General features: G+C 40.9%; 1 protein-coding gene across 1 annotated transcript; it reads left to right on the top strand.

Annotated features, from left to right (window-relative positions):
- The first annotated feature begins 48 nt into the window (after positions 1-48).
- On the top strand, positions 49-25,105 carry hmgxb3 (HMG box domain containing 3). Its single transcript, XM_086017837.1, is given in 22 exon segments — positions 49-243; positions 746-936; positions 1,021-1,195; positions 2,702-3,154; positions 3,244-3,357; positions 3,481-3,615; positions 4,918-5,165; positions 5,268-5,359; positions 5,453-5,527; positions 5,668-5,741; positions 7,076-7,177; positions 7,280-7,420; positions 7,820-8,130; positions 8,273-8,400; positions 14,893-15,024; positions 15,162-15,346; positions 15,439-15,661; positions 16,062-16,195; positions 17,813-17,932; positions 18,044-18,253; positions 21,907-22,359; positions 22,361-25,105. Coding segments are annotated over 21 exon segments (3,714 nt in total). The 5' UTR covers positions 49-243; positions 746-796; the 3' UTR covers positions 22,430-25,105.

Below are 25,105 nucleotides of genomic sequence, written 5' to 3'. Positions count from 1 at the left end.
CATCGAACACGATTGGACAATGTTTCCATATGCACGCCTACGATTGGCTTAGACCCAGGCAACAAAACGCCATGTTTTCGGCCAGTGGGTGTTAAACGAAGGGACTTTTGCAGACATATATACCTCGAAAATTACACACTTTTAACTATAGTATTCAGTCTGTTGCGCTATTACCCAGCGTCATTATAATGGGTGTATTTGACATCATTTTCAGAGCATCGTGAAGCACAAGGGCCACCCGAGGTAAGACTTCCAACAAGAAGCCATTTCATTGGACAACGCTGTGAATTGCTGGCAGTACAGTCAGGCTGTTAACGCTGCCTTAAAACATATAGGTGCCGGTGTTTTAACATGTTAACGCCCCATTAGTACTCGTGTGGGTCAATATGTTGACATTTTGAAATTACCATCAGAGTGTTATTTCTGTCGAGCCTACTTGACAATGAATTATAAAATGTCGTCTGTTGTTTCTTTTGACTTGTATCGCATATATCCTGGTCCCAGCATTTCAGCATCGCACATAAGTTACCCATTTAAACATGTACAGTTGATTTTCTCCTAACTACGTGTTAACAAACAAACAAACAAACAAACAATCAAGAATAACGATAGAATCAAACTCAATAGACAGCAAAAAACAACTCTATTATTCAGTTGGTCCTAAATCCACGTGTATATATAATTGATTAGAAAAAATAATTACTTAAGCACATTTCAGAGTATGTACTTTTTAACTCTTATTTAGGTACACGAATTTGAACCCCATTATCTAAATGGTCATAGATCCAAAACCATCATGGAGAAGGTGGATCTTTATGAGGCAGTGAAGCTGAAAGAGGAGGTGGAGAGAGGCTGCAACCAGGTTGGCGTACTTTCCCCCAAGAAGCGAAAGCGCAAAAGTCAGGAAGATGGTGATGTGAAACCAAAGAAGCCCAGGTAATGCTCACATCAAAATGTTTGGCCACTCAATAACTGTGATTTAGCCTCCATGATTGAAAAATAAAATAAAATGTCATACAGGTCTGCCTACCTGCTGTACTACTTCGATGTTCATCAGATTATGCAACAGGAGAGGCCCAATCAGCCTCAGTCAGAGATCAACAAGCGAATCAGCGAGAGCTGGAAAAGGCTCAGCGTGGCAGAGAAACGCTACTATCTGGAGAAGGCAAACTTGGAGAAGGATGGCACTGATACAGTAAATGACAAAAAATGTTTTAGTGCAGTTATGCTGCTCAGAAAAAATAGGGATATTTTGCTTTTGGGTGAAATTTCATGATGGTGCTAAAATGCACTATAACCTGTACAAGTGAAATTAATTTGACCTTCTCTTGCTTTTGAATGCAAATGTCCAGCCATTCCACTCCTTGTTAGAAAACAGGAAGCTGGGCAAAACGTACTGAAACATTTAACAGTTGGACATTCAAAAGTTTGAGGAATTAAAATTAAAATCACTGATTGTATAAAGATCAACCGAAAGCAGAATGTCACTAACTTTTTGTGAGTATTGATGTGGATGACTTCAAATTGCCAAATCTCAGCATATGCGGGAGATCGATAACACTGTGTTAAAGTCTGAAGGTACCACTATCTTTGCTGTTTAAATTACAACTTTCACTTATATCCCAACACATTAAACACCCACATTCGATCCATAGCAGGAAGACCTTACATTCAGCTGGCCTTACTTCTTATACAGAACCCACCAAAGGCAGAATAGTTTGGTGTGCGCTTTTACACAATGACACAGCATCCTGCAATCAGATGATTAGATATGTGACAACAACAGGGGCAGCATCAAGTGTGATGCACAGTATGGTGGAGAGTGCTAATTTCAACCCAACAGGACAGGAGGAGTGAAACCTTTCATCCCTCCTGTGCCATTCTGGTATGCTGTTTATATAGGACAGGGACCTAAGAAAAATGGTGAAGAATCCTGGTTGCAACAGGCAGTGTAAAAGCGGCAACAGAGAAACCAGTAGGAGAGATACATGTGTCAGTTTGGTTTGGTAGTTAAAGAGAGACAGACTCCTATCACATTTTATCCTTTTTCACTGTGTCACAAATGTATCCATTTGGCTAAAGTGGCATTTCTGGTAACATACATGTTCACACATTTGGAGAACGTCGATGTTAATCGTAATAACGTCAAATATATTTTGGATAGTCAAGTGTTAAATCATTACAGACACAGCTGCATCTCAATAAATTAGAATATCACAGTGCAAGTGCAGTACTGTAGTTCAAAAATTGAGATTTTTAAAGAAATGGAAAAATGATATATTTACAATTTTACAATTGTATTTGTAAATTGTAAATTTTACAATTTACAATTTACAAAACAATATATATACAATTCTCATCTAATTCCAATATTAAACTCTTGTATTAATTCTACTGTAATCTAATTTCTTGATGGTGTATGTTGTTGAGATGCACTTGCAAAGTATGGCAATTTTAATAACCAAAACAAAACTAATAATGTCCAAACATGACCACAGAACTGTGTATGTGTTTTGCCTAAAATGCCTAATCTAAGGTTTTGGAAATCATATCCTACTGAAAAAGAACATCCCATTCAAGATTAAAGGGTTTGCAGTAATAACGTTTAAAGTTCTTGTGTGCAAAGTTTTAGTTGATGTCCAAAGATGGCTCTTAGACGGGACCTTTCTGAATCTCATTGTTTTTGTTTTTGATATTACAGTTGTCTCTCAGTCCATCCAGAGACCTTCCAGGCTTCCGTAAGATCCTACCGAGAGCCAGTTACCTTGTCCTGACCGACGATCCCCAGGCGGGAGGTTCTCTGGCAGAGTGTCCCAATCATCCAGGTGATGGAAGTGTGCCCTTTCCCACTCTGACCCAAGAGTCAAAAAAGGCCCAAAAGCTTGGCTTGGCCCGCCAAGTGGATGTTTCTCAGAGCTCTCTGGGTAACATTGGAGAGGTGTCATATTCCACCGCAATCCAAGGAAACACACCCTCTTCCGCGTCTCCAACTTCCAGAGATGTTTCTTACTCGCAGAGCCCTGTGGGTGCTTTAGAAAACTCTGTTGGAATGAAAGGACGTGAGATAAGAGATGCTGGTGTCGTAAATAGTGGTGTGACAATGCATCAAACCCAAGGGGAAACGGCACAGATGGTTGCCATCATCCCCAACCAGGTGATGCCTTCACATCCAATAACCGTGTGTAATGACAACATCTTGTTTTACTCATTAAATTGAATTCCATAATGTTGCTCTTATTTTAGAACCTCCTTGAGAACAAGTCCTTGGCAGGGGTCAGCTCTTTAGGCTCCGTAATGATGGTCCCGGTGGCAGCCAGAGAAGAGCAAACTACTGTACAAGTGCCACCATACAAGATGGTAATCACTCAGAGTTTTCGAACGTCATGTACAGCGCCGGCACACGTTAAATGCAAGGATATCAAAGTTAACTGCATGTAAGATAGCATTTTGGCCAACTGCTTTTTTTAATTTATTTTTTAGGCTGTAAAGACATACACCAGAAGAGGTCGTGGGAAGTGTCTCAATCCTCAGTGTTCATTCGTGTACGTCACTCGCCACAAGCCAACAAAATGCCCTGACTGTGGAACGCACCTTGGCGGCAAATGGATCCCTACTGTGAGTAATACCTTTTTAGGACAGCATTGTTGGGCCCACATAATCAGTATAAAGTAATCATTGATGTTTTGGTTTTAAAGTATGTAATGTACATGAACCGAAAACGTAATTATGTATGCTTGCTCAATCTAAAGTCGTCCATACAAGAGGAGCATTAACAATTCTGCCTTTTTCAAATATTTTACTGATTGTACATGTATTACCTCATGACTTTTTTTTTTTTTAAGTTACAATCCAGGCGGGCTGTGGTGGGACAACAAGTTAGATGTGTGCTGTTTGTCTCCCACTTTGTCATTCCAGTTACCCCCACCCATAGGACCAGAGTAGATCTGTGTCACTTTAGGCTACACTTGTTTCGACTATGTTCAGAACCATTCAGGCATTCATTCCCTCCTCCGTAGTCACTATAAAGAGAATTGTATATGTTGGACAATCTACTTCACTTAGCTAACAGTCAAATGAAAAATAGTTTTTGAACCCCACGCTGTCTCACCGTTAATTATGTCATTGCTGTCGCATAGTTGCAACGTTTCATATCAACGTCAGCTGGTTCACCTTCTCTAATAAAAATTGAACAACTAAATAATAACATTATGGTTTTAAGGTGAGTGAATTTTTCTATACAAACACAAAGCATGTTGTTTACTGCTTTTCAAGGTGTGTTGTGGGATACTATATTGGTGATAACCTTTACTCACTACACTTTTGAACAGCACTACAAAAAGACAAATAGGGCACTATGTCGCGGGTAGGGTTTAATTCCAAAAACACAGTTTTTTTGTTGGCCTTGGTGGATTATGAACTATACTCAATGCTGTTGTGTTTATCATTATAGATCATTTTTGATACTGCTTTTTTGTAGCTCTCAGTAGATGACTGCTCCCGAGTATATACAGTGGACTCTGGCAAATTCGCGGTTCGGTATCTGTTGATTTGCATATTCGCAGATTGTCGTTTCCAATATTATGACCCAATTTTTTTTCAATGCTCTGTTTTTTTTTGTGTGTGTGTGTGGGGCGGGGGTGGAGTGGGTTATTTCCCTGACGTTTTTTGTGGCAAATGCATATTGAGTGTTTATCTGGGTTTTTGGATGAATTTTTTTTGTGGTTTGAAAATGATTATTATTTCCCCTCCCCGCTCGCCAATGCGTTTCATTGGGTATCAGCTATACGCAGATTTTTGTTATTCGCCTGCTGGCCTGGTCTGTATTCCCCGCAAATAGTGGGGATCCACTGTATTTTCATTTAGTGTCAGTACTTTTACACTTTGCGTTGCCTTAATGTGGTTGCATTTCTACATCAGGCAAAGAAAACTCAGCAAAAAGATGTACCCGTTGCCATGGTGATGTCCGAAGCCAAGTCTGTTTCAAGCTGCCAAGGCACAATGCAGGAGGGGAATGCTGATGCTAGTAAAACCAAACCCAGCGAAAGTAAAAAAGAAGGGCAAAGGTGCTTGAGAAATATAAAACCTGCTCCAAGTGTGGAGCCAGCAGAGGGCAGCAACATGTCACCAGAAAAAACATTGGGCATGTCCATGCAGCCACAAATAAGGTGAGTCGCTGTACAAATTGTCTCCTCTATGCTGTATTTTAGTTTCTCCTGTTTTTTTCTCGGTCTAATTAGACATATCACTGTGTCCTTGTCTTTTAATAGGAACATGAAAAAAATAGCACTCAAAAGTCAAAGCATGTGCGATGTTCAGGCGAAGCCCGTAAGACCCATCTTACCTTCCTGTTATAGCCCAGGTGAAGAGAAACCACAAACATTTTGATGTTTTGATCTCATGTAAAGACTGCAGTCACATTGTTTTACACTGACGTTGACATTCGTTTCCCCAGGTCCTGCTTTGTTTCAGGTCATCACCGTCCCAACAGTGAACAGAAAAATTCTGACACGAAACAAACCACCCACTGGTACGTCATCTTCCCGTTTTGTTTGTATGGACTCTGTTTCATATGTTTCTTACTTGATGACAGCAACAGCAAGTTATATCGGGAAAAAAAAGGCACACTCTTCTGTGGTTGTGAGATGATGTTTTTGTTCTTAACCACAGAGCCACGAGACAGATTCTCGGGTCTCAAAGCTGGTACCTTGAAACAGCTCGGCCAGCAAGTCCAATCCAAGCAGGTCAGCACGCATTAACATTTGCTAACAAATGTATTGATTTTAGTGCCTCACAGTTTTTTGTTTCCGGTTCAATCTCTCTTCTCGCTGTACTTGCATGGATTTTCTGCATGTGCCTCAGCTTGCTTCCTCACTGCAAAAACATTTATCTTATAGCCCGGTTCACATGGCAGGACAATCGGCCCGATTTTGGCCCCGATTCTCCCCTCCCGACAATCGTATGTCGGCCCCAATTCTTGCAATGGCTCCACAGATAATATGAGCAGATAATCCTGCTGTGTGTGGTGTGCTCAGAGTGATCTCAGCCGCTAGGGAGGATGTCTGACCTCAAATCGGGGATATTCAATTTGTTGGATTCATGTTTTGGCCTGACTTCGTACCGTGTGGTATGCCCCGAGGACAGGCGAGCATGCAGCTGGTTGATAGTGATGTCCAGCCAATCAGAAAGCGAGGTGACGGGGTGGCGAGGAATCCAAAAGCAAAACAGTCCTGGAGCAACAGAGGCCAGCGTCTTTTCTTTTTGTGTCGCTTTTTCTCGCTAAATATAATAGAATAATCCAAAAACTTGCGCCACCATCAAGACAATATCTGAGACCCCTGCTGCCTCTTCGTCCGCCATGTTTGTTTACGCTCAGAGTTTGGAAGTCGGCCGAAATGTTAAAATCTTGCCGTGTGAACTAGGCTTTGTTAAAGGCTCTAAATTGTCCTTAGGTGTCAATGTGAGTGTGAATAATGAGTTATTTGGCTAGTCCAGTGGTCTCAAACACGCGGCCAGGGCACCATCCTGCAGGATGGTATTTCTGGCCCCTTTACTTGACATCAAAGTTTAATGGTAGTGCGGCCCCCACATTTTTAGCGATGTCATTGCCCTGGGCATTTTTTTTTTAATCACTTAGGGGCTACCATAGCTCAGGCTCATGACAGCTTTCGGCAAAAAGTAATTCTGAAGTGACACCGGTCACCGAGTCTCCGTCATTTATTTTTCAAAATCTGCCGGGAAGAGAAAGTTGGCATCGATAAAAGCCAATTTAAATTTTAGTTGTCCTTTTTTTGGGTGAACACTTGAGCCCCTTTTTTGTGTAATACTTATGCGGCCCAGACAGACCCAGGCTCGATCTCCAGCAGTCCCCACATTATTTGAGTTTGAGACCCCTGATCAAGTCTATATTTGCTCTGCGATTGGCTGGCGACCATTGTTTGGTCTACTCCGCCCCTCACCCGAAGTCTGCTGAGAGAGGCTCCACTCACACGTGACCCTTCTGAGGACAAGCACCATTGAAAATGGATTGATGAATGTATTAGGTGTTCTTAATCAATTTCGTTTATTTTTTTTATAGGATTCTTCGGTCACAACCGATGATCCTATTTCTTCCCCATCTGACAAGAGCATGACCATTGTGTCATTTGTTCCTTTCAATCACATGAAAGTCGACAGCTTTGTAAGTGTACCTTTACAAATCATTTTAATGTAGTACTATACTTATGTGCAGTCTGTTTTATAATCGTGCTCCCGCATAAGTTCCACTTGTTTCTTTTCTTAGGACCTGGGACTGTCAACATTGAGAGGCAGAGGTCGCTGTAAGAACACATTCTGTGACTACATGTATAAGAACCGACACAAACCATTAGTGTGCCCTAAATGTGGTTGTGAGCTGCCCAAAGGGAAGCCTAAAGCAACCAAGGTGAAAGCTGACTCCTTCTACATTTCAGACATTGCAGACTCGTATTGAAGGTCATACCACACAAAAGCAAGGATTCTATACTTTCTGGAAAAACCCTAACATGGTTCAGACAAATTGTCAGTAATTGCGCGTAGAATGGGGGGGTGACTGTGCTGTTTTTTGTTTTGTTTTGTTTTGACCTTAACTCTTGTTGATTTTTACCTTCAATCACATGAGTGCTTTTCAGGCAAACAGGACTGTTTTATATCTCCAACACTCCCTTTTTTTCTAAACAGGCTCATCGCTGTTCATCATAACTTTTAACCCTATTTGATGCATGGGATGATTAGCCCAAGAAAAGCCATAGTTGTCCTTTTCCCTTTAATATCTTCTGTCTTTGTGATTGTCTGTCTGTTTTAGAAGTTGAATCGATTGGTTGATCCGTACCAGCCTTTGAGTCCGGTTCAGAAAGACATCCAACGGCAATCTACCCTACAGCTGATTCGCCAGTCCCTTCAAATTCCAGAGAGCGAGGACGAGCTTCAGGAAACACTTGCCCTTATTCAAGATCTTAATAGTCTTCAGATTGTCTTGGTCCAATCGGGGGAGCAAAAGGAGGATGGGACGTTTGAGACTGAGACCCTGGTGGAGTCCGGGTGGCCTCAGTTCTACGAATCATCAGCCACCCAGTGTCGCCTGTGTAAAAAGCCCCTTTACAAAGGAGATCAGAGGTAAGACGAGGGAAACAACAACGTGGACACTTATGAGAGCACTTCCCAAATTCTGCTTCTGTTTTTATCACTGTACATCACTATTTTCTCGTTGTGTGGGTGTCTGCTTCCTTAACAACATACTCTGTGTGTCTTAACAAAGCACCATAGCAGGACAGGAGGACTGCTGGCTGATTACTGAGGTGCTGATTCAGACGGCATCTCTGCAGCTCAAAGTGTGTCTCAGTGCCAAGTGTCTGGCTCTGCACAGCTTCACTGACCTGCATCCAGGTGAAATCCACCCCCACACTTCCCTTGCCTGCTGCTGTATTTTTTTCATGTTGGAATGAAGCCTCTGACTAGCACATACATGTAAAGGCCTAGATTGGCCAACTGTGACCGACGCTTAGCCCCTGTGGCGTCGGACCGGCTGTCGGCACGTCACGCCGAAAAATGCACTGCAACGACTGACAGCGACGCTGACCATTAAAGTACCTTCTGCGCATGCGTGAGATGTAATACCCTTCCATACCATCGGCGGCGGTAGTCACTATTCCTCATGGTTAGAAAAAGCCAACTGGAAACCTATCGGCTGGGGCGGATTATAAAAACGTAAATAATGCATTCAGCTATATTTTTCGCTCACGATGAACTCCCACGCGAAGTAAACACTCACGTCCTTGACACAGCATCGTGAAATACTGACATTGTCAACCCTCGCTCTTGTACTTGTAAGAAGATTAAGGCAGCAAAGTTGTGCTCACTGTTTATCCGCATTTGTCACTTTCCGTTAGTGCTCCGTGCGTTGATTCGCTAACTAACAGCGTGACCAAATGACTCACGACGCTGATTCAGCATGCTGAAACACCCACCAGACGCTTCCTAACGAGACGCTTCTCACATCGGATCAAAAGCTGGAAAAGAATCGTATTCAAGAATCAAAGCTATTAGAACAGTCTTTGAATCAAAATATACTTTTGCATTTTTACCATATTAATTTCAAGATTTTACTATAGTAAATATCAGTTCCAAGGTTTGTAAAAAATTGTAGTTGAAAAATATGATTACTGTAATCGCGATTAATTATGGAAATTTTTGGGACTAATTAGTTAAAAAAATGTAATCGTTTGACAGCACTATAAAATATACATGAATGCATACTTGTCCGATATGTACAGTATTATAAATGTTTATTGTCAGTGGTGCACATAACTGGTACGCACGTACGCATGCGCAACAGAAATCACCAATGCTTACCGTCATTTGCGTCACGACGCGCATTTGCGTACTTGTACACACTAGTGGTGCAGTGCAACCAATCATCTTTGATTGGTAAGGATCAAGCATCGGTTCAGGATGGGCACGATCCGCAGAATGGTTGGTGAAAAAACTGCGCGCGTCCACAATAAGGCAATGTGATCGCGCATTCAGCAGAGGAAATTGAATACATGTACCCTCAAGATCACGTAAGTTGCATGTACAAGAGCGTTTTGCAAACATACTCTACGAACACACCGCCTCCACAAAGGCTAACTTTCAAATAAAGCTTACCAAATAATACGTTGAGTCATTAATGCCAACGCAATAGCCTTAGTAAACTTTTACTTTGAAGTTGGCCCGCGTGGTGGCGTAACGGCTAACTTGACTTCCGTTTTCGACGTATCGGCATTCGGCAGTTTTAACGCTTGCTACAAACACCAACACAACGCTGTCTTGAAACCGTATTCAGTCGCTAATTTAGGACACGGACAAACCGCTGCTTAATTACGCTGTCGTAGTATGATACGGCGCAAGTCTCCAGCGTTAGTGGCCAGCAGCTGTTATCATTAGCTGCTATAGTTCAACAGCTGCTGCTTTTTTTTTTTTTAAACTTATTTTTCTATACTATGGACCTAGATTACGTTGTAATATGCTGTCCATGTTTGAAGAAAGGTGCCTTAAATTGCACTTGAAGTCCATCCATCCATCCATTATCGATACCGCTTATCCTCACAAGGGTCGCGCACGCCAAACATCCGCACTCACAATCACACCTAGGGGCAATTTAGAGTGTCCAATCAACTTACCATGCATGTTTTTGGAATGTGGGAGGAAACCGGAGTTCCCGGAGAAAACCCAGGCAGGCACGGGGAGAACATGCAAACTCCACACAGGGAGGCCGGAGCCGAGATCGAACCCACGACCTCTGAACTGTGAGGCGGACGTGCTAACCAGTCGTCCACCGTGCCGCCCACTTCAAGTCGTTTTCAGTAGAAAGAAAATAAAATAGAAATAAAACTTTGTCTTCATTTAATTTTCAACAACACTTTTGCCTAATAATTGTTAAAACATTCAGCTCAAACTGTTTGGCAGGATACTTTCAAATGTATACACTGCACCACTTACAAAATTGCGTTAAATTGTGTTCTTAAATCCTAAACGGCCATATTAGACATTAGGAGTTGATTTATTATTTTTTTTTACTGGGCAAAAGCGTTTTCTAAAATAAACGAAGACAAAGTTCTATTTAGCTTTTTTTTTTTTTTTTTTTTTTTCTCATACAAAAAACGATCCAATCGGTGACCGATCCGAACCGTGACTTATGTGATCCGTTGGACCATTAGTGAGTACCAAAGACCACAAGACTACCGCATGAAAAAAATTATGTGCACCTCTGTTTATTGTGCATGTTTTTGGAATGCTGGAGGGAGCAGGAGCATCCAGGATTCAAACCCAGAAAGTCAGAACTTTTAGTCAGATTTGATAACCAATAGTCCTCCATGCTGCCTAGCTTCATAACAGTATTTTTAAAGCATATCCACATGACCCAGTATGTGTTATAATGAGTGAAAATGGAACAAAATATAAGACAAATGAAGCATATGAAGGCAAACTTTGCAGTAAGTAGTATTTTTAAACTACACTGATCTGATTGACTGGATAGAGATCGGTCGATGTTTGCATTTTATGCTAAACTTTCTGGAACGTCTGGAATCGACTGGAATGTCATATTTTGCGCGATCTATCACTGACGTCATTGATCGAATCCGCGAAATATGACATGACAGCAAACAACCTCATTCACTCCGGGTGTGAGCGTGAAAGCTAATCTGTTTTTAGTCTTGGCACGTGTTGTGTGCGCGGAAAGCCTTTGCGCTGGGAGACGGGAAGTTATGCCTCCGTGCCGTTGACCATCCAATCACAAAGTAATAGCGTTCATGTAGGTTTCTTGGGGAGGATAGTAAAAAGTTCAAAAAACATTTTATTTCCGGCAAAAAAGAACGAGCATCGGTATGTGTATTGTTTATTTGTCACATCTCTTTAATTCAAAATACACAGCTTTTCACTCGGTGTAAATTATGTGAATTTACAGCCGCACACCTCCAGCCAGTGGGCAGTGGTGTTCTTTGAACTAACATGGAAATAGCTCCGTTGTTAACACCCGCACGAAACTTTTGTTTTTTGTTGTGTCCCAGGTGATTGTGAGTATGTAAGCCCCCTTAATGGTGCTCTCTACTCGCCTCCTCGTTTCCATTGCCGCCTTTATCCAGCTTTTGAATTTATTGGCTTCTGATGCGATAACTTTCCCATTCTCCCAGTCCATAATGTGATTATTTCTTCTGCTGTGGTTTGTTATAGATGATTTCTTGTTTTCTTATTCGTCTTTTTGTTTGCATGTTCTAGTATAGCATCCTGTCGTTTCTTTTTCGCATTCTGTTTGGTGCTCTTTTTTTTTTTTTTTACGGATGCTGAATGTTCGTCGAGTTTCTTCAATATAAGTTCCATGATTTGCATGGAATTTTGTAGCTGATGTTACATTTCTTGTCCGGTATTATGGGGTGTTACGGGTGCAAAAGTTGTTGTCGAAGTTTTTGGTATGGTTCTATTACAGAACAATGTTTGTTTGATGTGTTTTCATGATGCGTTGGATGGGCTCTGTTCTTCCTCTGGCATATGGAAAGTGTTAGCGCGTCCCTATTTTCAGTGTTGGTTACTTGTTTGTTTTTTTTTTGTGTTTTTTGTTTCCCTTTTCTATTGTTAGTTTTGTCTGGTTTGTTGTTTTCCTTTTTTGATGGCCTATCTTTTGGCATATTGGCAGTGTGTGAGAGTTTGTTGCATATGTTTTTTTCTCCTCCTGTCTGTTCTTATTGTCTGTTAAGACACTGATCCGGTTGTGTAGTCTTCTGACGATGGAGAGTTTGTGTGCTGTGGGATGTTCTGACGTCCAGAGGAGGTACTGGTCGGGATGTGTGGGTTTCATGTATATAGTGAGTTGTATGCTACAGTCTTCATTGTGGTATAAGTTTAAATCCAGAAAATATATAATACTTTTAGTTTCCTCTTTGTGTGTGAATTGGATGTTTCGGTTACTGTCTATGGTGTTCAGGTGGTCTGTGCGTTCTTTCAGGTGTCCAGCTTTTATTTCCAATGTCATATATGTATCGTTTCCAGAGTGTGGGCTTGTATTGCAGTGGTTTGAATGGTTTTGGTTTCCAAATACTCCATGAAAAAACTGCTCATAATTGAGGAGAGTGGGTCTCGCATGGTGAAGCCTTCTCTCTGTACTGTAGAACCGGACTAGTATCGTGACGGAAAGTAAGGACAGGCAGGAGGAAGGAAATGCAACCCGTTGACACTCTGCCAGTACCACAAATGGGCCATCAAAAAGGGAAAACAATAAGCCAGACAAAATCATAAAAAGAAAAAAAATAACAAGTAACTAACACTGAAAAGGACACAATAACACTTCCATATGTCAGAGGAATAACAGATCCCATTCAAAGCATCATGAAAAAACATCAAAGACATACTGTAGTAAAACCATACCAAAATCTTTGACAACAACTTTTGCACACGTAAGACCCCATAACACCGGACAAGAAATGTAACAAAATTCCATGCAAATCATGGAACTTATAATGCAGAAACTCGACGAACATTCAGCATCCGCAAAAAAAAAAGCACCAAACAGAATGCGAAAAAGAAACGACAGGATGCTATACTAGAACACGAAAACAAAAAGATGAACAAGAAAACAAGAAATCATCTATAACAAACCACAGCAGAAGAAATAATCACATTGTGGGCTGGGAGAATGGGAAAGTCATCGCATCAGAAGCCAATAAATTCAAAAGATGGATAAAGGAGGCAATAGAAATGAGGAGGCGAGTAGAGAGCACCATTAACAGGGAGAAGGGGGCTTACATACTCACAATCACCAGGGACACCGTTCAACGGAGGGCGGGGGGGACGGGGGGTGGTGGGGTGGAGCCCAGCCTTGATTGGGTTGGGGAGCCATAATTGGAAGGTTCCTGACCCGGTCCGCTGTTTTTAGACAAGTCACAAGGAAGCAGTGACAGCTTTGACGAAGGCTGAAGTGACAGCTGAAACTGTCAACAAGGCATTTTTCTTTTGACTGAAAAAAACAAACAAACAAACAAACAAACAAAAAAACATTTGCCTGTAAATGACAGTGTGTAGAATGTTCTGATTTTTCAAACGTGATTCCTTTGAAAACCCACTACAGTATTAATTTCAGTAATATGCAATTAAAATATGTTCTATCACATACATGTAATTTAAAAAATATATAATCGTAGGTGTAGTTATCTCTAATTATATCACACAGGGCGTGCCTCTTACAGGAGGCTGCCATGTTTCACCGCCATCTTTCTGCTACAGGTAACCGAAGGAGACAAAGTTCGCGAACGTAGGTCCTGCACATCATGACTGCATTTGTGTAACAAATGCAATGCACTTACTTTGTTACTTTAGAGAACACTAGAAGTCATTTGTGATGGCATTTTGTTTGCACCTCTGCTGAAGAAATTTGTGGTAGGCTTGCGACGTGTGGTCTCAGAGGCACCGTCGTGCTCGTGCGTCAAAATGCTAGGTCATTGCATTCTATTAGTTCAACACAAGATGGCACTCAATTCTACACATTGGACCTTTGTCTGAAAAAAAGAAACCTATTAAAAAAAAAACTATAAGTAAAAGCAGAAGAGTCCGAATGAGCCATTGCGGCTAACGTTAACACAATATAAACACATGAAGCATCAGCTGTATGCACAAAGCATCTTGTAAACAACTCAAAAATGAAATGAAAATAACAAAAAAGCAAAATTAGCATGTGCGCCTCCTGGGCAGGGCGTACATAACTGACCATGTAACATGACTTGTGCTCTGTCTGTGGTCCTGCTTCTTACCCACAATGCCACAATTCAATCTCAAAACAGACCAGAGTCATATGACCTTGCACTTTCAAAATAGGTACTCACATAAACATAATTTAATTATCACATGAACTCAAATGTATTTTGTATTTTTATAAACATAAATTTACATTAGCTATGCCATCCGTCTCACCTGTGAGCTATTTCTTGAGTTGGCCAATCGGCACCATGCAGTGGTCCCATGATATGAAAATCACAATGACCCCTGGTATACAGTATATAAAGAATGGCGGCACTAATCTAGTGGTGCATGTATTAATGCAGAAATATCCAGTAGTGCAAAGTAGGGCTGAACGATTTGGGAAAATAATCAAATTGCATTTATTTCCCTGAATATTGCAATTAGAACATGACATTGAAAACCTATTGTTGTCAGCTTGCTTTAAATTCGGAGAATGGGGATAAGATGCTTTTTGTGTTGTTATATTGAATAACTTGATGCATCAAAGCTACAAAGTGTTTTGCTGCCCCAAAGTCCTCATACAACAGCATTTTTGGAAAGAGCCGTGAAAGTGATTTATTGCGGTATGACTACCATCTTTTCTTTTGAATTTGTTATTTTCTTTGGCAGGTTTGTTCAACATTGGAAATAGGCTACTGGTTAGCATTGATCTGTTGCTGAAGATCAGAGGCAAAATCAGAGTGGGCCACCCGCCCTCTCAGGCTGTCAGGACCTTATTTGACCATGTCTCCAACCACCCCGGTAACGTCTAACAATATCACAATTACATACGTGGCACCTTGTGCAGAATATTTCAATTGACTAGCGTTTTTGTGTGTGTGTGTTTTTTTTTTTTTTTTTTTTAATCATGCATGCTCACATCTCTGTGTTTGCATCAGTCCATTCGCTGAGTCCAGAGGAGACATCGCAAATTCAAGAATTTCTCCTGCTTGGCTACTGGGCCTTTGAGAGCCTTACATCGCGTGACTATAACGATATGATCTGCGGTGTTTGTGGTGTCGCTCCCACGTTAGAGATTTCCAGGCGACACACAAACAATGTGCTGGAGCTCAAGAATGTGGAGGTGACACATATTTAAAAAAAAAAAAAACATTCCTGAAACAATATTCCTGGAGCCACCGTGTTATTATATGTTGCTTTATCATCGCTCTGTAGTTCACCTGGCCCGAGTCTTCAGTGTCAGACGAAGTGCACATGGATGACTTCTGGCTAACCATGGAGACTGAGGCAATTGAGCAGGCTGCTTTCCCTACTGACATTCCCATCACGCGGGTGGATGCTTCGATTATCGCGCCATTCATCCCCCCGCTGATGAGGAGCCGCACTGTTATCAACACCGAGAAGGACAAGGTCATGTCACAAACACAGCTGCTCCCAGGTACACTTTGAATTTCAATCTGCTGCTGAATTTCAATCAATCACTCAAATCTTATGTACAGAATTTAGCACTTTTTACGCATGTTGCAAATACGCTTAAGGCACTCCATCATTTATGAAGTAGTAAAGTCATAAATACTTGCCAGTAAAATGTATTTGTATGAGAAAAATGTCCAGACCTCAAATATAAAACATCATAACTGAGCGTACGTTTTTGTGTTACGTGACGACGTTTTCATATGGTTCTGCCCAAACGAGGTCATTGCATGCTGTTCATAACCTCAAAATGTCATATGTCGGTACCGTTGTAAAGCAGAGGATCCCCTTTTAATCATGAGGATTATGAAATCCATGTGTAAAATATGGATGGAAAATGATATGATAACTCCTTCTCGTTTCAGGAGCGCCATCTGTTTTGGTCCGGCTCATTCACGATGGCGAGTTGAGGCTCGACAAGGTTAAAGACTACAGTGAGGACCAACTAAGAAGCATTTTGGAACGCTGTGGGGCGAGCGTCACTCCGGGCTCCAGTAAGGTGGGTCTGACACAGATCTACACACAGTATTTGTGCTTAGTAATTAATACCGGACTAAGACTGCGCATTCATTCTATTAAACATATTGCGGTTTGGGTTCATGAAGCTAACCATCAGGTCTGAAGTGGACCAGCAAGAGAATCTTTTCCTCTTCCAAATTAGCTTGGAATTTTTCTTGAAAAACTCATGTCCCATTTCTTTTTGATGCATCTTTTTGTTCAGTCTGTTCAATCTTGACAATCTTGACAGTCCAATTCGTGGCAATTTTTTTTAACATATTGGGAGTGTAGGAGCAGATTATGATTGTATATAGTGTTGCGCAGTGTATTTCTTGTTTTTGGTTTAATTGGTTGAAAAGCCTATTTAAGTAAGTTTCCCTTGCCTGGGCGGGGTTGCCCGGAAGAGGAAACAGTTTTTTGACTGCTGTGAAGGCAACAGGTGATGCATGTGTAGCTCATTCAACCACTGGAAAGGTTGGAGTTTATTGATAAAAGAAGAGCAAAAGGATTTGGTTATTTCAACAAAATAAACTGACTTCATGTTCAACTGGCAAGTTTGTGTCAGACTTTCACTCATCATCACCACTGCAATAAAGCGCGTCAACTAAAACCTTCCGGTAGGGCACAAAGTGGCTTAAAGCGTTGGCTTAGTCTCTACAGGGAGTCTTTGTGTTCTTGTGTCTACAGTTTTAAATGAGTAAAATGGTCATTGCTTCAAACACATGTAAACCTGTTACAACATACTTTTTAAAAACACTATAGATGAACACACAAAAAGCAGTAATGACTATTTAACTATTTGTTTCCGTTGTTATCCAATAATAGCTGTTATTTGTGTGTTTTTATAAAATAATTCTCTATAAATGTTTCATAGCTCCTTGGAGGAAAAAAAAGCAAATGGGACATTCATGGTTGTCATCAGAGTGACCATATGGAAATGTCCCCTCGAGTATCTTGAATCATGCTCTTTTCCTGATTATTCAAGCTCTGACATAGAGTTGGAATAATAATAAAGAATGGGACCGTATTTTTCCCTTGAACCTTTGTTCTTAGCTACCCTGACCAAGGAGTCATTGTGTATGTCCCCAAGTCAATAACCCCTTTGAGTTTGAAGAGAATCAGTTGACAAATGTGCAGCACTGGAAATGAACTGCTACTGAGTTGACCTTCTAAAATGAATAGGATTCTTTCTCACAGAGTTTTGAGCTCAGATGAGAAGTCTGATCGTAAAAACCTGATGATGAACATCTACCGACATTGTGAACCACACAAACCAAGTCCAATAATTGATATGTACACTACTCACAAAAATGTATTTTACAGTATTCCTTGCACAATTTGCTGTTCTCTAACAAGGAGCTGAATGGCAAAATTCTCAGCAGGTACTTGATCCATTAACGGACCAATACATTTCCTGATTCAGTTAGAAAAGGTCAAAATAAATTCACATATAAAGGTGATAATTTAAGTTTTTAGGTTCATTCTGAAATGTATTTCTTTCTTTCACTTTTTGTGAGTAGTGTAGCTTGAGATACAATGTTACTGGCTGCATGTACAATGTCTGAAACATTGGCGACTGTGATGATGTGAAATGCTCCCTTCTCTCTCTCCTTATCAGAAGGACCTGCTGACTTCTCTGATCTCCATGTGCACGCTTGTCCATAGCGGCCTCCCCACGGGCCCTCAGCCCCCTCAACACCTCACTGCCGGCAAGCTGTCCAAGGTTTGCCCCCACAAGGTAAAAGCAAATCACAGTGTGTTGGCCGCGTGCCATACACTTGACACCTTATCACATTGAAAGACGAAAGCAATTCAGGGAGTCAAGGTCCGGCTCGTTTTTGGGTGTCAGGTTGTGTGCGGTTCCAAGTACTTGGTGAGAGGAGAGACGGCCCGGGACCACTTGGATCTGCTGGTGTCTTCCCGTTACTGGCCCCCGGTCTACGTTGGTGACTGCGCTCGACAAGTGGCTCTTTGTACGGACATGCAGTACCCAGAAATGGCCGCCCGGATGTGGGGCAGGAATCAGGGTTGCTTTTCCGAGCCTTTTGATAAGCCAGAGGTGGGTGGAAATCATTAACAAGTCTCCGGAATAGGCTGAAAATGGACCATGGTGAAAGTCTGTGTAAAGTGAAAATAAACGTCTCCGACTGCAAATTTGACAAATTAGACTGATTTCAAAATGATGAAGTATATAAAATTAGGGATCAAAATCTTTGTTTGTTCCATTCTCAAAAGCTGTGGGTGTGCCCACTATAGGCGTGAAACTACGCCCCGCTCAACTAGCAATCAAATAGCATTGTTAGGGCATAGAAAACTGGATGCTTGTTCTTCTAGCAGTTTCTTTTGCCTACACATACAGTGCTGAAAAAGTATTTGCCCTCTTGTTAAATTCCTTCCCCCCAACTTTAATGTTTAGGATCATCAAACAAAGGTAAATACCAGACAAAGATAACCCTAATAAACCTAAAATGCTCTTTTTGAATGGTAATTTTATGTTATATGAGGGGGTTCAATTCTACCTGGCCCTGTGTGGAAAATATTCTTGCCCATTTCTTAAATCTCAAATTAACTGTGGCCAATCACATTCTCTGGAAAGCTGACTTCATTTTCACTGCTCACACCTAAACCTGTTTATCTTCAGACTTGTTCAATCAAGAAATCACTTAAATAGAATCTGTCAAACACAATTAGGTCAGACAAAATATTTCAAAAGCAACAAAATGCCCCAATCCAAAGAAAGTGAACAACAGATGAGGGATAAATTAATTAATTTAAATTAATAGATTAATAAATTAATCTGTCAGTCTGGAAAGGGTTAAAAAAAAAAACATTCCTCAAGCTTTAGGACTACCACGGTGAGAGTCATTACCCATAAATGGAGAAAACCAAAAAGAAAAGAGCAAATACTTTTTTCATGACACAAACAAATATAGCCGCTTGGAGGCTCCAGTGGTTAGACTATATTCCACGAGTTTCTGCAGCAACCAGGTACCCCGTTTTAGCCATCCCCATAAAAATCAGCTTTAGCTTATCTATATCTCAGCAATTTCCCACTATCGTACCACACATCGGAGTCTTTGCAAATTTTCAACAATTATCTTCAAACAAGTATATTGTATTTAGAAATAAATCTGATTTCACTTTACAGGGACTCTATGGTCATGAGACACTGTGTCATCCATTTTTTAAATGTACCGGTATTTATTTTTTGTGTGCAGGCAGTACCTACAATACTGGTCACAACATTAGGTACACCTGATCATTGTGAGATCAATACAAAAACAAGAATTCGGCCCTTGCAAAAATGATGAGAATGCTTAGTTTTGATTGACACTTTGAGAGCAGGAATAATATTACCATGTTGTTGTTTTTTTGTGGTTGTAGTTTGCAGTGATATAGCATCATACTGTATGATGTCCGTTTTTACAATGTGCCCATCATGCCGTAATAAGTAATAACATCATAATAAGGTAACAAAAAAAACAAAGCATTAAACCTGACTTCACCGAAATGACCATATCCTCCATATCACTGTTATGTAACAGCGTTTGTTGTTTGTGTTGCATGCAAAAGAAAATATTCAGAATCTTTTACAGTTTTCTTTTTCTTTTTCAATTTTACACAGTGCAGAACCACTCAGAGTTGACTTCAGACTTAAAGGGGAAGTCAACCCCAAACTTTTCTTTACAATAATACGTTGTATGCACCGCTACTAGTTTAAACGTGGCAGTTTGATTACAATTATATTACAATTGGGAACAAAAATCCACCATTATTCATCTCAGGGGGCGGCCATTTTGTCACTTGCTGTCGACTGAAAATGACATCACAGTTGCTCAGGTAATGACCTATCACAGTTCACTTGTTTTCTTAAACTGAAGAGTGATTGGTTGTTACCTGAGCCCTGAGCAACTGTGATGTCATTTTCAGTCGACAGCAAGTGACAAAATGGCCGCCCCCTGAGATGGATAAAAACAGGAGGATTTTGCTGCTTAGTTCGTATCCCCAAAATACATACATACCAGGGGTGTAACGGTTTTTGTATTCGTCCCGAACCGTCTCGGTACGGGCTTCGCGGTTCGGTGCACGCAGTCACACGACGAATACGTCTGATGGGGGGGGGGGGGAGAAAAAAAAGTCAACGCCTGAGACCAAACGACCGCCACATTTGTTGTTCGGAGAAGAAACGGATCAAAACAAATGTTGAAGAAAAATGGCGAGTGCAGGAGAAAGCATGGAGTTGGAGGCGCCGTCTGCATGTCAGACGCTTGTATAGTGTATTGTATATATAGTATATTCAGCCGGGAACATTTCGGCTTCCGTTCGGCGGCGATGGAGTGCAGGGCTGCGAGCGGTGGAGTGAACAAGAACTGTGTGTCGGCGTTGTTGGACCTCCGTTCGGTGTTGCAGGTAACACGTCAAACATGCTAACATTACCCCGATACGGTTACCGGGGATCGAAAAAAAGAAAGCAGCTCAGCACCGACATCTTATCCCCCGCTACTTTTAAGCAGCCTGGAGACGTGAAAGCAGACAGAGCCAAAGATATTAGTAATTACTGAAGCAATCAGCATATAATAGCAAAATCTTTGCACCTACATACTTTAGACGAGGAGCCGGGCTTCAAACCGTAACTCTTAAAATGAAGTTAAAAATTACTAGTTGGCAATTAAGTGCTACCTGACTTTATCTGCAACCTCATTCTATCCAAACAAGAAAGGGTGTTTTTCCTGTGTTTAATCTTTTTATTATTATTATTATTATTATTTATGAACAACCCTAATGTGAAGGTTTTTATTCTATTTTGTGTTTTCATAACAGTGAAGGTTTATAGCAAATTGAATTGTAACTTGCGCTCTGTTAAAACAAAATTAAAAAAAACCCCAAAACTTATGCATTTGAGACTTATTGCTGTACCGAACCCGTGCCGAGGTACGTACCGAACCGTGACTTTTGTGAACCGTTACACCCCTAATACATACTTATCAGAATATCAAGTGTAGACTAGTGGGCAGAGATGGGCATTCTGTCCCGGGGACGGGACGAGAAGTTTTTTTTGTGTTTTTTTTAAAAGGATAGACTAGACAATGACGGAAGTGGGTTTTTGTCCGTCCCTGTGATCGTCCCTAACCGGGTCAAGTACCGACTAACGTGTCGTATTGGGTTCTTTTAAAAAGAAAGACCACTGTTCTCTTCTGCGATACCACAGAGCCGATTTTCTTTTTCATCTGTGTAACCTGCAGTAACGTTGTACTCAGGCATAGTCTGCTCTCTAGTGGTTCAACACATGTAATACCATGGACTACGCCACAGGATGCCCATTTCACTGACAAGGAAAAAGGCGCATAGCAATTTTGATTTGTTAAACTATTAACATTTATTACGTACCTTTATCCCTTTGGATGCGAAGTATGTCCTTGTCTGGGACGAAGTGAAGAAATGTAAGGATGGAAACGTTTTAAAAAGACGAGGACGGACGGGGTCAGAGGACGATTATTTTTATGAGCATGGATGGAGGGATGATTTCGGAAGGATGCCCATGTCACGGACAGAGGACATAGGCTGGACCGGCAAAATACGATCAAGTGCCCATCTCTGCTGGTGGGACTGCATAGAACATTATATTGTAAAGACATTTTTGTGTTTGACTTCAAGTTGTGCTCACATTTTAGTGCGTGTGTTTGAGAAAACTCCCTGGTGTTTGTTCCTCAGTTGGTGTCATGCGCCGAGCTGCAGGAAAAGCCGTACAATGCTGATCTTTCTATGTTGGGTGACAACCAGTACGTTCACCCCCGCACGAAATCATCCTCTTGTTGGCTGGTGCAACCTCCTACGAGTCACAAGCCTCCTGTTCCGGAACACCACTCCATGGCCTTGTGCAAAGACCTGGAGCACCTTATTTGCACCGTGACCCAAATCGTGAAGGAGGAGGATGAACAACAAAGCGATGAAAGTTCACTCAACTCTTTGAGGACACGGGTGCTTTTCAACAACCCGGCGCATTACTACCTCTACAATCGCCTGCTGGATTTTCTCTCAAGTAGAGACATTGTGAATGAGCAGATCAGCCAAGTGGTGAAGGTGTGCCAGCCCGGAGAGGTCGTCATCCGGGACGCGTTGTACCGGCTCGGAGTGGCAAATGTCAACTTGGAGACGGGGGAAGACAAAAAAAAGTGTGGCGGAGGAACTGAAACAAGGGACAGCGATGGCCTATGATGTCGTTCTGCCTCAATGAAAGCAGTCATAAGGCAACTTTTTGGACTGAATGTGGGAATACTGTAAACTACTCACAAAAAGTTGCAGGTGAAATTCCACTTATGGACCTAAAATGATCATTGAATGTACATTGCTTCAAAAATGACGTTCTCAGAGAGAAGTGGCTGAACTTTCAGTGTCACACAGTGTCATTGGCAGGTTGCAACAGAGAGCGACTGGAAGTGTCACAGAAAGGAGTAGAGGGGCACATTCTTGAACTATGAATTAATTTGAAGGACATCTTATTTATCCACTTAGATTAGAGATAAATTAGAGATGTTAACTCACTAAACACTTTGACTTGCAGTCTTTAGAGCAGGGGTGCCCATTGCGTTTTGTTGTTGTATTGTGCTATATAGCTTGATGCAGTCATGCAAGGTACAGCAGCATATACGGTACATGTAAAAATAGTTCTCAATATATTTATAAATAATGTGTTTTACATTTTTAGTAGGTGGTAGATCATTTTGACTCTGTCATGTCACAAGTAGCTCTCAGGCTGAAAAAGTGTGGGCACCCTTGCTTTAGATTGCATTCACTCTGAAAACTTCTACCAAACAAGTCAGCAAGTCAGAAATTAGATTAAAATAATGCAAACAAACGGTAGCTTTATCACTTCCACATTTTATAGTTCATGCAACAATATGTAAACATGTGAACTGCACTTTTGCATTCTACTACATTCTAATACATTGTGATGTTGTTTTAATTCAATTAATTCTTCAACCCTAAATAGCTAGTTATGCAAAACAAAGTACTAAACCATTGAAAAATTGGACATTCATTGAGAAGGTCAAATGAAGGTCACCTCTCAAGGCTGTGGTGTTACCAGGATGCCAGGTGTGGGTGGGCATTAGTCTTACCATGGGGGCAAAAAAGTGCTACAATGATCAAGTAAGTCAAAATCCAGCGTAGGGCTACTGCACCTTAAAACATGTTTTGTTTTCTCCTTAATTGAGATAACTGTTGTTGTGATTTGGGCTAAACAAATAAAAGTTGATTTGATTTTGATTTTTGATATCCCATTCATCAGAACCACATTCGGTTTTCTTTAGGTGGGCTGAGCGTGTCCGTGGGCACTGCCCACCCCGCCCCTGTCTCAAGGTTAGAGTGCATTTTAGGTTGGTCCTCAAATTCCACCCCAAAGCCCAATATCCCTAACTTTTTGGTGAGTAGTGAATATGGCTAGCATGAGAAGAAGCAGATGTGTAAAAACGAAATGGATGAAGTGGTGCCTTGAGATATGGAAAAAAAAATGTTCCGTGACCATGCTCGTAACACAAATCATCTTTCCCCATTCAAATAAGTGGAAATGCCATTAATCTGTTCCAGCTCCCAACCCCCCCCAAAAACCTGATGTGTTTTTATATGTTGGAAACAATACTATAATATTTTACTTTACAAAAACATCCAGTAATGACATAACTAAATAGAATGACATGAATTAAACCGTTAGTCATCAGACGTCCTCATTTGGTTCAAAGCACATTGTGCTGCTGCCCTCTTTGGCCACTTGGGGGCGTTATAACACACAGAGGGATATACAATTCTTTATGGATCCTCTGTAAATCGCCCTCACAGCTCCTCTAAACTCCTCCAGAATATGTGCTGCTACTGTGACGTGAGTTGAGTTCACCGATGCCACACAGTGGTACGCGTATTTCAAGGCACCACTGTACGTCTGAATTTAATGGCTGCATTGTTTACGGTGAGGGAACTTCAGAATTATTACATGTTTAACAATGCATGTTACAATAAATTCAAAAGAGTTTTAACACAAAGTTGTGAGTTATGTGTTCAAGAATAAATTAAGAACAGTTGAAATTGTGTTCCTTTGAAATTGTTTTAATGTACAATTGATTTACTGGTATAACGCCCCCAACCCCCCCCCCCCCCCCCTTGTAACGTATTGGAACAGTTTGGCAAATTCCTTAATTTTCGCCGTAAACTTGCTGAAATGGAAAATGGACACATCGGAGGGTGTGATGTGTATGTGATCCTGATGTCAGTAATTGTAAATGGAAATAAAAGAGGAACTGTTGATCTCTCATCTTTTGATGTCAAACCCAAATGTTTTAGTGTACAGCAAAAATTACGATTTGGTCTCAATTTTCCAATATTTTTTTTTTTAACTTTAATCAAAACCGTTTACATGTGTTGCATTCAAAATTGACTGTAACTGCCGCGTTCTTTTCACACACTTACCTCTGCCATTTGTTGCCTTTTGCACTTAAGGTTGATGTACTGTATATCCTATGTGTTTATGCCACTTTCACTTACCTTTGTATTGAGACATAAAACATTCTAAGAGGAGATATAATGCATACTACGTGTTATTTATCAAGAAACGTTACGTGATACATTTGGGTTGAAAATGGACAGAAAATATTCCTTCTACGATGTTTGTATGAGGGATTTTTGAAATATTCCTAAATGGGACACTTTCCATGGAATAAATGAGAAATATTTTTAAATGACTCTCTTCAAAAAATCCATAATCAAAGCTGTTGTGTAATTTCTAACCAAATTTCTTGAGAAAATAGCTCTTTATAACTGTTCTAATTGCTTCTCGCCGGTGTGTTGTCTGTGGGTGCGATGTCAAGGCAGCGTGAGAGGCATTAATCTGTACTATATTAAAGCTTTGTAAAGCACATTA

This window comes from Filicampus tigris, chromosome 2 (assembly GCF_054856515.1).
Source record: "Filicampus tigris isolate MCC_2025a chromosome 2, RoL_Ftig_1.0, whole genome shotgun sequence".
NCBI classification, from domain to species: Eukaryota; Metazoa; Chordata; class Actinopteri; order Syngnathiformes; family Syngnathidae; genus Filicampus; species Filicampus tigris.
This window is presented reverse-complemented; position numbering and strand designations above follow the sequence as displayed.